At 39.2% G+C, this 17,352-nt stretch overlaps 1 protein-coding gene across 2 annotated transcripts in view; it reads left to right on the top strand.

The window, feature by feature from the left end:
* The first annotated feature begins 3,702 nt into the window (after nt 1-3,702).
* DYNC2H1 (dynein cytoplasmic 2 heavy chain 1) overlaps nt 3,703-17,352 on the top strand; it is a 378,097-nt gene continuing 364,447 nt past the window's right edge. For both annotated transcript variants that reach the window (XM_080641013.1, XM_080641014.1), the window contains exons 1-11: nt 3,703-4,076; nt 4,698-4,868; nt 5,256-5,391; nt 6,294-6,412; nt 8,124-8,268; nt 9,001-9,233; nt 11,740-11,868; nt 11,972-12,085; nt 12,204-12,315; nt 12,534-12,658; nt 14,343-14,518. In XM_080641013.1, the coding sequence (XP_080497139.1) occupies nt 3,879-4,076; nt 4,698-4,868; nt 5,256-5,391; nt 6,294-6,412; nt 8,124-8,268; nt 9,001-9,233; nt 11,740-11,868; nt 11,972-12,085; nt 12,204-12,315; nt 12,534-12,658; nt 14,343-14,518 (1,658 nt within the window). In that variant the 5' untranslated portion in view covers nt 3,703-3,878. The remainder of the gene's footprint in view (nt 4,077-4,697; nt 4,869-5,255; nt 5,392-6,293; nt 6,413-8,123; nt 8,269-9,000; nt 9,234-11,739; nt 11,869-11,971; nt 12,086-12,203; nt 12,316-12,533; nt 12,659-14,342; nt 14,519-17,352) is intronic.

Below are 17,352 nucleotides of genomic sequence, written 5' to 3' on the forward strand. Positions count from 1 at the left end.
GCAATTAGACAAGAAGAAGAAATAAAAGGCATCCAAATTGGAAAAGAAGAAGTAAAGCTGTCCTTCTTTGCAGATGACATGATATTGTACATAAAAAACCAGAAAGACTCCATCAAAAAACTAACAAACTTAATAAATGAATTTGGCAATGTAGCAGGATACAAAATTAACACCAAGAAATCTATGGCATTTCTATACACCAATAGTGAACTTACAGAAAGAGAGACTAAAAAAGCAATCCCATTTACCATCACACCAAAAAAATTAAGATACTTAGGAATAAACCTAACCAAGGAGGTAAAAGACATATACGCGGAAAACTACAGGACACTGAAAAAAGAGATAGAGGAAGATGCAAACAGATGGAAGAACATACCATGTTCATGGATTGGTAGAATCAACATCATTAAAATGTCCATACTACCCAAAGCAATCTATAGATTCAATGCACTCCCCATTAAAATACCAACGGCGTATTTCACAGACCTAGAAAGAAGTCTCCAAAAATTCATCTGGAATAAAAAAAGACCCCGAATAGCCACAGCAATCCTGAGAATGAAGAATAAAGTAGGAGGGATCTCAATACCAGATTTCAAGCTGTATTACAAAGCCACTGTCCTCAAAACAGCCTGGTACTGGCACAAGAACAGACATACAGATCAATGGAATAGAATAGAGAATCCAGATAGCGACCCAAACCACTATGCGTAATTAATATTTGACAAAGGAGGCATGAACATACAATGGAGTCAAGACAGTTTCTTTAATAAATGTTGTTGGGAAAATTGGACAGATACATGCAAAAAAATGAAACTAGATCACCAACTTACTCCATACACAAAAATAAACTCAAAATGGGTACAGGACTTAAATATAAGACGGGAAACCATAAAAGTACTAGAGGAATCTACAGGCAGCAAAATCTCAGACATATGCAGAAAGAACTTCTTCACTGATACTGTCCCTAGGGCAACGGAAGCCAAAGAGAAAATAAACAAATGGGACTACATCAAAATAAAAAGCTTTTTCACAGCAAAAGAAACCATCAACAAAACAAGAAACCCCACTGTATGGGAGAACATATTTGCAAATGTTATCACCGATAAGGGTTTAATCTCCAACATTTACAGGGAACTCATGCAGCTTAACAAAAAGAAGATAAACAACCCAATCAAAAAATGGGCAACTGATCTAAATAGACACTTTTCGAAAGAAGACAGAAGGAAGGCCAAGAGACATATGAAAACATGCTCAAAGTCACTAATCATCAGAGAGATGTAAATCAAAACGACAATGCAGTACCATCTCACACCTTTCAGAATGGCTATTATCAACAAATCAACAAATGACAAGTGCCGGCGAGGATGCAGAGAAAAAGAAACCCTCGTGCACTGCTGTTGGGAATGCAGACTGGTGCAGCCACTGTGGAGAACAGTATGGAGTTTCCTCAAAAAACTGAAAATGGAACTCCCATTTGACCCAGTAATTCCACTTCTAGGAATATATCCTAAGAAACTAGAAACACCAATCAGAAAGGATATATGCACCCCTATGTTCATAGCAGCACAATTTACAATAGCTAAGATTTGGAAACAGCCTAGGTGCCCGTCAGCAGATGACTGGATCAGAAAACTATGGTACATCTACACAATGGAATACTATGCTGCCATAAAAAAGAAGGAATTACTACCATTTGTAGGCACCTGGATGGAATTAGAGAACATTATGCTAAGTGAAATAAGCCAGTCAATGAAAGAAAAATACCACATGATCTCACTTGAAAGGGCAGGGAGAGACCAACTCCATGTTCCCTTTGTTCCATGTCCTCCACCTCCTGGAGTCAGGTTCCCGCCCTAGAACCTCTCCAAGAGTCCAACCCACACTTTTGAATTAGCCAATAGAAATGCAAGAGGAAAGTAAGCTGCGCCCTGCCCCCATGTGCAACCTGACCCCAACCAATCAGTGGAGGCCACACTACTTCACCCCTCCTACCTCTCCCAGGCCCCTTATAAATCAGCGCATTTGGGTCTGGGGCTCTCTCTCTCTCCACCTCGCTGCTGCGCCGGTGTGTGTGTGTGTGTGTGTGTGTGTGTGTGTGTGTGTGTGTGTGTGTGTGTGTGTGTGTGTGTGTGTGTGTGTGTGTATGGGACTGAGCTCGAGCTAGCTCGATTAAAGGCTCTTTGCTTTTGCATGGGACTCGGCTCCCTGGTGGTCTTTGGGGATCATGAAATCTGGGCATAACATCACTCATTTGGGGATAATGAAAAACATTATAAACTGATGAACAAAAAGATAGATACAGAGGCAGTAAAGCATCAAACAGACTGTCAAATTACAGTGGTAAGGTTAGGGAGAGGTGGGGGAAATAAGAGATCAACTGAAGGACTTATATGCATGCATATAAGAGTAACCAACAGCCAAAACCGGTTTGGCTCAGTGGATAGAGTGTCGGCCTGCGGACTGAAGGGTCCCGGGTTCGATTGTGGTCAAGGGCATGTACCTTGGTTGCGGGCACATCCGCAGTGGGAGGTGTGCAGGAGGCAGCTGATCGATGTTTCTCTCTCATCGATGTTTCTAGCTCTCTCTCCCTCTCCCTTCCTCTCTGTAAAAATTCAATAAAATATATTAAAAAACAAAAAAGAGTAACCAGTGGAAGCAAAACATTGGGGGGTGAGGGCATGTATGGGAGTGGGGTGGGGCGGGTAATGGTAAGATAGGTAAACATATAATACCTTAATAAAAAAAATTTAAAAAAAATACAATGGTAATCTTTTAAGTTCTCAACACAACCTAGATAGTACTGAAATAGGAATTTCAGGGGTAAAATAGGACAGGTTTAGGAAATTTTAGAAATTTTGGAAATTAAGGGGACCATGGAGGAAGCACAGGGCTGCAGAGCAGCAGAAGGTGTATTTCCATAGAATGGGGGAGCTGAAAAGCTGCAACAGGTACATTTCCATAGAATGAGGGAGCTGGGAACAGCAAAAGGTCTATATTTACAAAATAAAGGGAAGGAAGCCTTTATCCCGAAGGAGAAGAAGAAAGCCCAAAGGCAATAGGAAAACAGTAAGGAAGGAGGGGAGGAAAACCTCACTGTGAGGTTTTACCTTTGAGCTCAAAAGTTACCATAGTAACCAGTCCAGGGAATAGTGACCAATCAGAAGGAATTTCAAAGCACAGAGATCTGCAGCCTTTATAAACCCTAGGGAGAAGGAACTCAGTGGGACCCTTTCCCCAGCCCCACGTTGGAATCTGTACTGTTAAATTCTTTCCCCTTACCCCGGTGGGAATCTGTACTTGTTCTTTAATAAATTTCCACCTTTGCTATACCATCTTCTGTCCGTGGATTCATTCTTCCACTCCAGCGGACAAAGAACCCAAAAATTCTGCATCAGTATGTACCATTTTAGAGTTGTACAACCTGACTCTGAGAGTGGTTTGTTCATGGGTGCGGGCGGAGAGGAAGCACTAGTACCTAGCCCTCCCAAAGCCAGGTCACGCTGCAGCACTTTGACGACTAGACGTACCTTTTCTAATAATGCGTTATGGGAAACCAGGAGAAAGAACAAAAGGCAGGTTTTGCTACCTGACACAAACTTGTTGGATTCCCTTGCAATCGATGACTGCGGAAAGCAGCTAAGGCACGCAGAAGTGGTCGATGGGCTCCAGGAGCCTTGCGTGCGCGCGCCCGAGGGGACGTCCATGCGCGCCCACGGCGCCACAGCGCTCCGTCGCCATAGCGACTGCTCGGGCTACCCCGAAGCATTGTAGGCCTTCGCGGGCTCGGGATTTGAGCAGAGCTTTGCTCCTCACTTCCCTCGCGCAGATTTCTTCTTCCTTCTCTTTCCTGTGCTCCCTTCCCTCGCTCCTTCTGCCAAATGATGGCGGGCGGGGCAGAGGACGTCCGGAAGCTTTTCATCCTTACTACCACCCAGAACTACTTTGGACTGGACTCGGAACCCTGGGACCAGCCGCTGCTGCACCACAGTCCTGAAATCAACAACTTCTTGGACGACGGGAACCAGATGCTCCTCAGGGTGCAGCGCTCCGACGCCGGCCTCTCCTTTTCTAACGCGGTATGGCTCCCTGCACCCTGCCCTGAGCCCCTTCATGCACGACCCACAGCGATGTCGGTCCCTCGGTCCCTCTTCAGCCTCCCTTGTCTTCAGGACCCCAAGGCTGTATCCAAGCTTGCATCCCACCGACTTGCATCCCACCTGACCAAAGCAGGTTTCCTGAACAGAACAATTATATTCTTAAAAAAAAATGGATACCCAACTTGCCAAATTTCTTTTGTTGTTGTTGTTAATCCTCACCCGAGGACACTCCTCCACCGAGTCTTCTAGTGAGAGTGGAAGGGCGGGGAAGATACACACAGAGGCACATGGATGGATTGCCTCCCGCCTGCACCTCACCTGGGGCTGGGGTTGAACCTGGAACCCAGGTGCGTGCCTTTGATCGGGACTCGAATCCGAGATCCTTCAGTGTGCAGGCCAAGGCTTTAACCACTGAGCAACACCGGTCAGGGCAGAGCTGGTTGTAATATGTAGATTGGTTGTAATATGCTACATAATTATTTTTATATAACTATTTCCCCAAGGGATAACATTACAGGGACACAATATTTTAGGGAACATTTCTTTAAAAAATTAACTTTTATGAAGATAACATTAAGAATCATTTATTTATCACTTTAGATTGATTCTGCTGACACAAAGGATAAAGTGCTGGTGTTTTTCAAGCTGAGACCTGAAGTGATTACTGATCAGAACCTACATAACAACATTCTTGTTTCATCTATGTTAGAATCACCTATAAATTCCCTTTATCAAGCAGTACGGCAGGTATTTGCACCAATGTTGTTAAAGGTGAGTAAAGTAGCTGTATAGTCACTTCTTTTTATTTTTACCTTAGATTATTTGGATAAATACTTTCATAAATAGAAATGTAAGTATTACTTTATATGCTGTTAATATCATTAGTATTTTAATTTTTTAATTAAGATGCATATTCTTTTAATTAAAAAAGTTTTAAAGTAAGCTTTGATGAAAATTGGAGAAATACATAGAATGCAATCCACGTAAGAGCGCTCTTACATTGCCGTAATGACTTTTTTTCTCCCTTAATGAGACAGAGGTGGTGTCAAGCTTTGAGTGAAATAAGCATATGTGGGCTTAGTTCTTTGATAGTGTTTTAGGAAGTCAATTTGATTGGCAAGCTTTTGATCAGTGTTTGCTCTTGTCTGTTTTTATTAGGATCAGGAATGGAGTAGAAACTTTGATCCCAAACTTCAGAATCTTTTGAGTGAACTAGAAGCTGGATTGGGTATAGTTCTACGAAGATCAGACACTAATTTATCAAAACTGAAATTTAAGGAAGATGATACACGAGGTATATAATGATAGCTTAATCAAAGACAAAACAATTGTCTTATAAGTAAATTAATATATTTCTTCAGAGATTTATTTCCACAAGTTTGGGTCTTCTCTGAGCCTGAGCTTCTGTTATATGAATAGATTTGGGGAAGACAAAAGTGTAATCTTTAATAATGTGCAATTCATAGAAATAGAAAATGTAATTGATTCTTGAATAATGAGGATTTACCCTAATTGTATACTTTGTAAAGATAATAGGCCAGTGACTTTTATTTTAAAACTTATTTTATCTGAAACTAATTATAATTTTATGTCTATAATTAAATTAATACTCATATGACATACATAAGTCATTATTTTAAAATATTGGGGACAATGTATTTATTGCTTAATTAGTAAATTAAATGCTTTTTTAGTTCCACAGACTCAGAAAGAATAGTGCATTTATTTTCAGCATGTGATTAGGCAAGTACTAGTAGAGATCATCTAGTTCATTGGAAAATGTAAAAGTACATTTAAAAGTAAAACTATTTTAATTTGCTTGTGTTTTGAATTTAAATTGCAAACATTGATTAAATCATAATCATCTCCAGTTTGGTAATATTCAGTAGCAATATTCAGGTTTTGGAATTAGATTTAGGAAAGCCTTGTGTCTGAGAAGCAAATTCATAGATGTAAGTAGACTGACAGTATAGGTCTGATAGGCTTTTCTCAGCAATAAACTTGATGTGAAGTATAAATTTGGTGCTGTTATTTCTGGTGGATTCAAGTAAGAATTTTCTGTTGATAGAAATTACAAAATGTTTTTTTCAATGCATCCTCAAGAAAACAGGAAATATTCAAAATCTGCGAATAAACCAAATTACTTTCTGGCTTTTCATTTTCAATTGACATGTTTTTTCCTTTTCACTTTTTCAGGTATTCTTACACCAAATGATGAGTTCCAGTTTTGGATAGAACAAACTCATCGTGGAAATAAACAGATTAGTAAAGAAAGAGCCAGTTATTTTAAAGAATTATTTGAAACAATTTCAAGAGTATGTAATTCATACATATTGTATGTTAGGCTTTTGATAAAAGTACTTTAGAATTGTACATTTAATAAATTTATCTGTTTTAAAATCATTACTTAATGATTACAAACAAAATATATCCTTCATAAATAGCAAGGCTTATTTAAGATATGTATTTAATATGTGTACAAGTTAAAAATCGAAACATTTTGCCCAGTTGGTGTGGCTCAGTGGTTGAGCATTGACCCATGAACAAGGAGATCAGGTTCTATTCCAGGTCAGTGCACTTGCCTGGGTCATGGACTAGATCTCCGGTAGGGGGCATGCAGGAGGCTGCTGAACGATGATTCTCTCTCATCATTGCTGTTTCTGTATCTCTCTCCCCCTTCATCTCTGAAATCAATAAAAATATATTTTAAAAAAATCTAAAAGTTTTAAAAGTTAGATTGTAATCTCTAGTAAATATTTTTCTCAAACATAATTACTTTTCTGCAGGTAGATAGGGAAAAACAAAAACCTAAAACACTAATAGAGGTTTATTTATATGGAGGTAATATATGTTCTTTTGAAAGAATGTTCACTTTATTCAGATTAGAAGCATTTTGAAGTAATTTATAATTTAAAAAGCCGTAGTTTTTTACTTATTTGATTGATTATCCCTTGATGTATCTAAGAGAGGTCAAATAACGGACTATTTTAATTACGATTATAAAAAATCTATTCTTTTCAAAATAAATACAAAGTAATTTTCTATTTGTTTCCAATATTTCAAAAATATTTTAATGAAGTATTTGAAATAATTTCAAACCCTTTTTATAACAATGATGAAATATCCTATCTAATAAAGAGGGAATATGCTAATTGACATCACACCCTCACAAATATGGCAGCACCCACAGCCAATAAGGAGGGAATATGCTAATTGACTGCCTTACCCTCAAAGATGGCGGTGCCTAGTCCCCTCAGCCCCGCCCAGGTGGCAGGTGCGCGACACTGCCAGGCCTGCCCCCAGGTGGGTCTGGCTGCTCCTTGCGCCTGCCTCTGGAGTCCCCCAGTACCCACAGCCCCCCAGCTGCCCAGGGCTGGCCCGAGTGCAGGCAGGCCTTGGATGGCAGCTGCCTAGCCGTCCAGGGCCAGCCCAAGGCACAGGTAACCAGGGCTGGGCCAAGGCTTGCACTGCCAGCAGTGGCAGCAGCAGAGGTGTGATGGGTGCGTTGCCTTCCTCTGATTGCCAGGTTGCCTCCCACCTCTGAGGGCTCCCGGACTGTGAGAGGGGGCAGGCCGGGCTGAGGGACCCCCCGCCCCCGCTCCAGTGCATGAATTTTCATGCACCGGGCCTCTAGTACAATAATAAACCTTGTATTATTGGTAACATTATACAATGCAGTAAATGAATGAAGATATGCCAACTAATTGGGTATTGTATATATGGCATTATGGCTAACTTTATTTGGGTAAATAAAATAAATGCATCCAAAGTTAAAGAAAATTAGGCCAAGGTTAAAAATAAATGAATAGATTTTTTTGCAATTCCTATTTTTTTCTGGCTTTCATGAAATTTATGTTTGTGAAGGTATTTAAAGAGTATTTGTATAACAAAATATCTGATAGAAAAAGGAGAAAATAATATGGCAAATGTTAGAGTTGTAGCAGTTGAAAAAGTCAGAACATTTTGACTATATTGCCCAAGGTAAAGAACTGATTATATTTAAAAATGAATGCATTTTGGTTTTAGGAGTTTTATAACTTGGACAGCCTATCCTTATTGGAAGTCGTTGACTTGGTAGAGACTACTCGGGATGTTGTTGATGATGTGTGGAGACAAACAGAGCATGATCATTATCCTGAGTCACGAATGTTACATCTCTTAGATATCATAGGTACTAGTAAAGAATAAACTTCAAATTTTGGAAGCCTGTTTTATTTTGTTTTCTTTTTCTTTAAGTTCTTACTAAAAATGCTTCTTAAAGTAATAATTGTTGCTTCAAGTAACTCTGAAAGCAAATGATACAGAATTATTTAAATAGATATTTGTATATAGTTGGTTAATTTAAATCGTGTCAAATTCTTTGACCATTAATATAACTGAATTTTCATATATTTTTAGTCCCTATGAATGTATTAATTTAGAACTTATTTTGTAATGAACTAAAAAGTTCTTTAATATTACATTGGCTTATCTCTCAATATTAAAAGTGCAAATACTTTTGACTCAGAAAATGTCCTTCTCATTATTACCCTGAAGAAATATTAGACAAGTACATAAGGATATTTATTGTAGCATTGTTTGTAACAAATAGCAATTGAGAATTAAGTTACATCATGCCATATCCATATGGTAGGCTCCACAGCCTTTAAAAAATGTATGCATATATTTCTACATTTTAAAGATGTACATGATATATTGCAGGATGCAAAAATACTTCTGTTTTTTAAAAAAATATTTTTTATTGACAGTGCAAATCTGACAGTGCAAATCTAAGGGTGTGCGCTGTGGTATTTCATAGAACCTTAGTTTACTAATTTGTATGTTAATTTTGTTGTAGGCATGTATCTATAATTATTTTGTAAAAAGACATTTCCATTAAGAAGCTTGCTTTATATTTTATTAGGTGGTTCATTTGGAAGATTTGTTCAGAGAAAGTTGGGAACTTTGAATCTATGGGAAGATCCTTATTATCTTGTGAAAGAAAATCTGAAAGCTGGTATTTCAATTTGTGAACAGTGGGTGATCGCCTGTAATCATCTAACAGGTCAGGTGTGGCAGCGCTATGTTCCTCATCCATGGAAAAATGAAAAATATTTCCCTGAAACACTTGACAAACTTGGCAAACGCCTTGAAGAGGTATCATTTGATTATTTGGCTCCTTGTCTTTTTTGTTGTTGTTAATTCTCACCCAAGGATATTTTTTCCATTGATTTTCAGAGAAAGTGGAAGTGGGGGAAGGGGGGGGGGAGAGAGAGAGAGAGAGAGAGGGAGAGAGAGAGAGAGAGAGAGAGAGAGAGAGAGAGAGAGAGAGAAACATCAGTGTGAGAGGGAAACCTCCATTGGTTCCTCCTGCCAGGATTGAGCCTGTAACCCAGGTACTTGCCTTTGACTGGAAATGGAATCTGAGACTCTTCTGTTCCCAGGCTGGCACTCTAACCATTGAGCAACACTGGCCAGGGCTTGGCTCTTCTTTAAGTGTGAAGTAGGTCCTCACGTTTATGAATGTATTTTATAATTTACAAGCACTACATCTGATAGAAACTCTTTATATTTTAGGGAGAGAATAGGGTTAAAGTTCATGTGAAATAGTTTATGACAGTCATCTGGTGCGACAATACTGGTTTCCACCTTTTTCTTTGTTGTGTGTTCAACTTGTCAATTGTGAACTTCTGTTTTGTTCTTTGTTATAAAAAAGATAATCAGCCCACTTGTCCATGTGTGTAAGCTATCAGACATTCCCTTGGCTATTGAAATTGTAAGCAGGACAGCTTTTTTAGGGGGTCAATCAGTGGAAATATTTGAAATAGCTGCTTAATTTTCATTACTTCTGAATTTCAGAATAGGACATATATTTAGCTTGAAGGGATAGGCAAAATGAGAATATGAAAAGATTGCAAAGCTGACTTTTTTCTTTTCTGCTTGCAGGAACCATAGTTCTTTGGGGATTTTTAAAAACCTTTTTCACCATGAAAAACTTAAAACATATTTAAAAGTAAAATAGTATAATGAATACCAATGTATCCATTGCTCAATTTCAACAGCCTTTGACATTATTTAGTTCTTTTTCCTTCTTTGTCTAACCTGCCTTCCTTTTATTTTTTTCTAGAGTATTTTTAAAGCCAATTCAAGAAATGATATACTTTCACCCTTAATACCACTATCATAATACCACTCTCACATCCACCAAAATTATAACCATTTCCTAACATTATTTTATATCTAACCAGTGTTCAGTTTTTCTGATTGTCTCAGCTGCTTCATAGGTACTTTCCAACTTTTAGTCTGATATGTGGGTTCAGGTATGTTTAGCTGGATCTATCTGTTATAATGCTCTTCATTTTTTTCTTAATGATTTTAGCAACCATTAATGATTACAAGGTAATATAAAATGGGGACTTTCTAATTCTGTTGTTCTTTCTACATTTGTTAGTGATGGTGGAAGAACTTTTCCTCATCAATTTATTAGTTACTCTGAAATAAAGTGTGTATAGCAATAGCTGGATAGACAATTACTTCTTTTATTTATCACTTTTTAAAAACAATGAATAAATAAGTTAGTATCATAGTAAGTTCCATTGGTGATCAATGAAATGTTTTTTAGTAGAATTATTATGAACCCATGAGGTGTTATATTTTATGTTTCCATCTATTATAGTGTTTCTTTGACAGTTTCCTTACTTTCAAGCCTCCCAAAATGTACCAACCCATCTTTTATATTTTCTGTCTCATACCTGGAATTAGTAATTTTTCCAAAGATCCTGGCTCTTTTTTTTTTAAATATATATTTTATTGATTTTTACAGAGAGGAAGGGAGAGGGATAGAGAGCTAGAAACATCGATGAGAGAGGAACACCGATCAGCTGCCTCCTGCACACCCCCCACTGGGGATGTGCCCGCAACCAAGGTACATGCCCCCGACCGGAATCGAACCTGGGACCCCTCAGTCCACAGGCCGACGCTCTATCCACTGAGCCAAACCAGTTAGGGCAATCCTGGCTCTTTTTAGTAAAAAAATGGTATTTAGCAACAAAAATCTGATTGAGGAGGTGTTAAATTTTACTTAGTTATCAATGCTTTTAGGCCTTTTTTGTCAGAAGGATTGTTAAATTGGTGTTTTGTTTTTAACAAGATAAAAATAAATCATGAGTTTGTACAGATATTTCCGACTCAAATGGAAGAATATAGTGTTTTTACTTAACCTTTTTGATTATCTTTTGATTATTGGGAAAATTTTAGATACAAAATATAATTTGTTTTCCTATAGTTTGTAAATGGTACATAAAAGAATTGTTAATATTGTTTCATTATCAGAATTGCAATTTAATGCAGAATTATGCTGTCATAAGTACTATAATAAGGAGGAGAGGAGCTATAATATAAGTGAGCTTTAAGCAAAATTTTAAAATATTTAGATATTATATTTTTTCACTAGATTTGAGCACTCTGATTGATGTGTTAATATAGTATGTCTTTGCGCATCACTTTGAATATTGATGAGAAGTAATTCTCAAAGTTATAGTTTCAGTTTTCATTTTAGAGGACCTAGGTAAAGAAATTCTTGCTCAGTATCTTTAGGTTTTAGACTTATTTATGCAGATTTATTTATTTAAATAAATTTGTATTTTTTTAATATTTGTTTTAGGTCTTGGATGTTAGAACAATTCATGAGAAGCTTCTCTATTTTTTACCTGCTAGTGAAGAGAAAATCCTGGCTCGAGTATTTGAACCTTTTACTGGCCTGAATCCAGTGCAATATAATCCATATACTGAGGTTGAATATATATATGTTTCTAAATATAATTTTCTGTTTGTGTTGATCTTTTTAAAGGCAGTTTTTAGATATTAAAGTCTAACAATATTGACAATTTGTTTAGCCTTTGTGGAAAGCTGCAGTGTCTCAATATGAAAAAATTATTATACCTGTGGAACGAAAAATAGCAGGAAAATTGAAAAATTATATTTCAGAAATTCAAGATAGTCCACAACAGGTAAAATACTGAAATATTTTACATTTAATACGTTCTCTAAGCTATTTTAGGAAATATATGTATATATACCAAGTTAATCCACTTGGGATAAACATATACTTATTTTATTTTATATTAGCTTCTTCAAGCATTTCTGAAATACAAAGAGTTGGTGAAGCGTCCAATTATAAGCAAAGAATTGATGTTAGAACGAGAAACTTTACTGGCAAGGCTTGTGGACTCAGTTAAAGGTAAAAGTTTATCAGAGATTATAGTGTTTGCTGGAGAAAATATATTTGTAGCTCACTTTTTTCTATGTTGTATACCATTTAGGATTAAGACTACATTAAGGGACCAACTCTTATTATTTTTCTATCTATGATATTTGACATAGTTCTTGGAACATCAAAAGCCTTTAGGAAATCTTTGCTAAATGTGTGTAATCGTTTATTTGATTTACATTTTATAGATTTTCGATTAGACTTTGAGAACCGGAGCCGAGGAATTCCTGGTGATGCATCTGGGCCACTTTCTGGCAAAAACCTTTCAGAGGTTGTTAATAATATAGTTTGGATTCGCCAGTTGGAACTGAAGGTATTTATTTGAATAAAAGTTGAAGAACACTAATAGCAAAATCTAAATTAATATACAAGTCACTCTAGAATTGTAGTGAAAACATTAAAAGACATTTTCTATTTTTCTTCATATATCCAATTAAATTTTTATGTGAAAAGTAGAATTCTGAAAAAGTGTGCTGAGGAGGTTGTAATGGTTCTTCTCATTCCTTGTATAGAGATAATTATCAAACCATTTATCATTCCAATTGCAGTTTTCCAGGTAAGTGTCTTTGTAAAAAATATTCAAGAGATGAGCACAGCTATAGGGTACTATTAAGGCTAACATGTTTGAGATTTTTACTTATTCAAGTTTGTATTTTTGATGTTTTACTTTGATGCTGCTTACTTTTTTCAGATTTCTAAAGTGCTACATTGTTCTTTGTACAGTTATGAAGGAAAGTAATTTCTCTCCTTAAATTGCCATTCAAATTGCGCTTATCATTGTTTAAGAAATTAACCAGAGCATTTAGCAAAGGGTCCAAACTGCTGCTTAATATATTTAGGAGTATTGCAAAATTCTTGGAGTTTCACCTGATTTTCCCTTATTTTAACCTTCAGATTATGCCTTGTATGCATTCTCCTCTGTGTTTTGCTGTCCTGAGGTTGTATAAATTAGAAGCAAACCAGGGGTTGATATTTTTATATTCACTGGAAAATCTTCTATTATCCTATCTAATAAAAGAGTAATATGCAAATTGACCATTACTCCAAGACACAAGATGGCCTTCCCATGTGGTCAAATATGGCTGCCCCCATGTGGACATAAGATGGCCGCCACAAGATGGCCAGCAGGGGAGGGCAGTTGTGGGCAGTTAGGTATGACCAGGCCAGCAGAGGAGGGCAGTTGGGGGTGACCAGGCCAGCAGAGGAGGGCAGTTGGGGCAGACAAGGCCAGCATGGGAGAGCAGTTATGGGGGACCAGGCCTGTAGGGGAGGGAAGTCAGGGGTGACCAGGCCAGCAGAGGAGGGCAGTTGGGGGGGACCAGGCCTACAGGGGAGGACAGTTGGGGTGGACCCAGGCCTGCAGGGGAGGGCAGTTGGGGGGACCAGGCCTGCAGGGGAGGGCAGTTTGGGGGGGCAGGCTTGCAGGGGAGCACAGTTAGGGGTGACCAGGCCAGCAGTGGAGGGCAGTTAAGTGTGACTGGGCCAGCAGGGGAGAGCAGTTGGGGATGACCAGGCCTGCAGGGGAGGACAGTTAGGGGCAACCAGACTGACAGGGGAAGGCAGTTAGGGGTGACCAGGCCAGCAGGGGAGGGCAGTTAGGGGCAATCGGGCCAGCCGGGGAGCAGTTAGGCGTCGATCAGGCTGGCAGGGAGTGGTTGGGGGGTGATCAGGGTGGCAGGCAGAAGTGGTTAGGGGCAATCAGGCAGAGGCAGGTGAGCGGTGTGGAGCCAGCAGTCCTGGATTGTGAGAGGGATGGATGTCCAACCCCCTATCGGGCCTAAACCGGCGGTTGGGCATCCCTCAAGGGGTCCCAGATTGGAGAGGGTGCAGGCTGGGCTCAGGGACAACCTGCCTCCCGTGCACAAATTTTGTGCACCAGGCCTCTAGTACTATTTATAGATGAATGGGAAAATAATTTCTAAGATCAGAGAATGGGGCTTATTTTATGCTAATTTTGTTAGATTTTAAATAATATTCTTGTAATTTGGCTTATTAAGGTGGATGATACCATCAAGATAGCAGAGGCTGTTTTGTCTGACTCATCAGGATATCGATCTTTCCATCGAAGTGCTGAAGATCTCTTAGAGCAGTTTAAACTGTATGAACAAGAACAATTTGATGATTGGTCCAGGGATATTCAGTCTGGTTTGTCTGATTCTAGATCGGGTTTGTGGTAAGTTTAAATATACTAAACAGTGAAATCAGCACAAGAATCTTTTTCTTGTGTTATTAGTCCAGTGGCAAGATGGAATTAATCATCTCTACTCTCTTTTTTCTTCACACTTGCTGCTACTCCGTTATGTTTTTTTGGTTAGGTTTTGTTTATCAACCTTTAAGTCATTAAGGTTGGCAATTTGATGATGTAGTTAGTTGACTACCTCCCCCTTGTTTCTCAGGTTCATTGCCCAGAACTGCGGATTCCATTTTTGGAATTAGGCTTTCCTTCTTCTAAAATTGTTTGTTAATGGTATTTATATATGTTTTGAATGTAATTTAATTGGTCAACCTAATTTTTCTAATGGGTATTTAAAATGGATGGTCTAAAGGGATTAAGAATGGTGGCAGAGTAAGTGGAAGCTCACAGACATGCTCCCAGGACCAAACTGGAAATACAGCAAAAATACGGAATAACCACCCTGAAAAATGAACTGAGGACTACCTGGAGAGAATCCTGGTAACCAAGGACAGAAAGCATAGAGGCAGGTCGGAAGGGCAGAGGTACAAAAAGGCATGTGCTGCCACAGACAGCAGCTGAAGTACGGAGAGATATCTCAGCTGTTGGGGGTTGCCACTGAGAACTCGGAGTTTAATCCTCAAGCTGGGCCCCCCAGTATAGAGGACCAGAATTGAGAAAGGTGTCCATGTAACATCTGGCTGTGAAAAACAGCTGGGTTGCTTTCTGCCAGGGATAGAGGGATGGAAATGCAGGCACCCTCTTAAAGGGCCAACACACAAAATTCTGTGTGCAGCCACTCACCTTGTGCTCTGGCAAAGGGTGGGCAGAGTGGACTGGAGCTGTATAAACATAAGCTAGGGTTGGGGATCCAGGAATAGGGCTTGGAAGGCAGTCACCTCGGGTTCCTGTGCTGAGTCATTCCCTCACTCTGCCGAGGTCGTCTTTCTCAGGTAAACCTGTGCTACCCTGATATTTTTCCTTGGGGGAAAGACAGTTGACCCACCCTATTGTTTAATCCTCTGCCCCACTCTGTGGAGTTTCTGAGGCCTATAAAGAGACTGAGAATAAAAATTAGCCTCCTGGCAGAAGCAATTGTCCCACCCTGTTGGAAAACCTCTTACCCCACCTGTGGACCATTGCTTGAGGATACTCTGACTGAATCCAATCAGTCTGTAGGCAGAGGTGGTTCTCTGGAGGGTTTGGGTCTTTGCCTGACCTAATTAGTCAGAAATAGCAGTTTGGGTCCCCCCCATAGACACCATCCCAGACTGCTCAGCGAGGCAAAAGCCAGCAGGGCTCCAAGTGCCTGCAGCTGACCCCTGTGGAACCAGCTCTGTGGGGGAAGGAAGTACAGCCCAGAATAGTGTTAATCAAGGTGTAAGACTCAAGGCAGACCCAGACTCTGGGCTAAGGAGTCCCTGACCACTGGACAGATGGCATGAAGACATTGGGATTGAACCTCACTGGCAGCAAGTCAGAGGGGAGATCCCTCCCACAATGAGGCATCAACAGTCAGGTCCCAATTACAATAGGAGAGCCCAAACAACACATACAAGGGGCATTCCTAGAGCATCCAGCTCAGGTGAACAAAGAGTCTATACCCATGGTCGGCAAACTGTGGCTCGTGAGCCACATGCGGTTCTTTGGCCCCTTGAGTGTGGCTCTTCCACAAAATACCACGGCCTGGGCGAGTCTATTTTGAAGAAGTGGCATTAGAAGAAGTTTAAGATTAAAAAATTTGGCTCTCAAAAGAAATTTCAATCGTTGTACTGTTGATATTTGGCTCTGTTGACTAATGAGTTTGCCGACCACTGGTCTATACCATTGGACACTTCAGAACACCTTCTATGTAAGGCCATCCCACAAAGACTGGGAGGCATAGCAGTTCTATCTAATACATACAAGCAAATATAAAGAGATAGCTAATAAGGGGAGACATATAAACAGCCCCCAAGTGAGAGAAAGAATGTCCAGGAAAAGGAATTAAATAAGATGGAGGTAAGCAACCTATTAGAGTTCAAAACAATGGTTATAAAGATGTTAAAGAACTTTAGTGCAAATTACAACAGCATGAGAAGGGATATAGAGGTCATTAACAAGAACCAGACAGAAATGAAGAATGATATATCTGACATGAACACACTGGAAGGGATTAAAAGCAGATTGGATGAAGCAGAGGACTGAATCAGTGACTTGGAAAACAAGGTAGAAATAAATACACAATTAGAGCAGCAAATAGAAAAAAGAATTAAAAAGCAGGAAGATAGCTTAAGGGAGCTATGGGACAACATGAAACATAACAACCTCCACATTATAGGAATACCAGAAAGGGCAGAGGATGAGCAAGGAACAGAGAACCAATTTAAAGAATGACAGAAAACTTCCCCAACCTGGTGAAGGAAAATGCCACACAAGTTCAGGAGGCACAGAGTGTCCCAATCAAGATGAACCCAAAGAGACCCACATGTAGACACATCACAATTAAAATGGCAAATGTTAAAAACAAAAAAAGAATCTTAAAGGCCTCAAGAGAAAGAAAATTCATACAAAGGGGTTCCCATTAGAATGGCAACTAACTTCCTTAGAGAAACACTTCAGGCCAGAAGGGAGTGGCATAAAGTATGCAAAGTAATGAGAAGCAAGGTCCTGAATCCAAGACTACTGTATCCAGTGAGGCTATCATGTAAATTTGAAGGTGAAATAAAAGGCTTTCCAGACAAAAAGAGTTTAAAGGAGTACAATACCACCAAACCAGCAATGCACGAAATGTAAAAGGGACTGTTTTAAGAAGAAGAAAAGGAGAGGAATATAGGCGTAAAGAAAATAAAAAA

Source organism: Plecotus auritus (assembly GCF_963455305.1).
Source record: "Plecotus auritus genome assembly, chromosome: 9".
NCBI classification, from domain to species: domain Eukaryota; kingdom Metazoa; phylum Chordata; class Mammalia; order Chiroptera; family Vespertilionidae; genus Plecotus; species Plecotus auritus.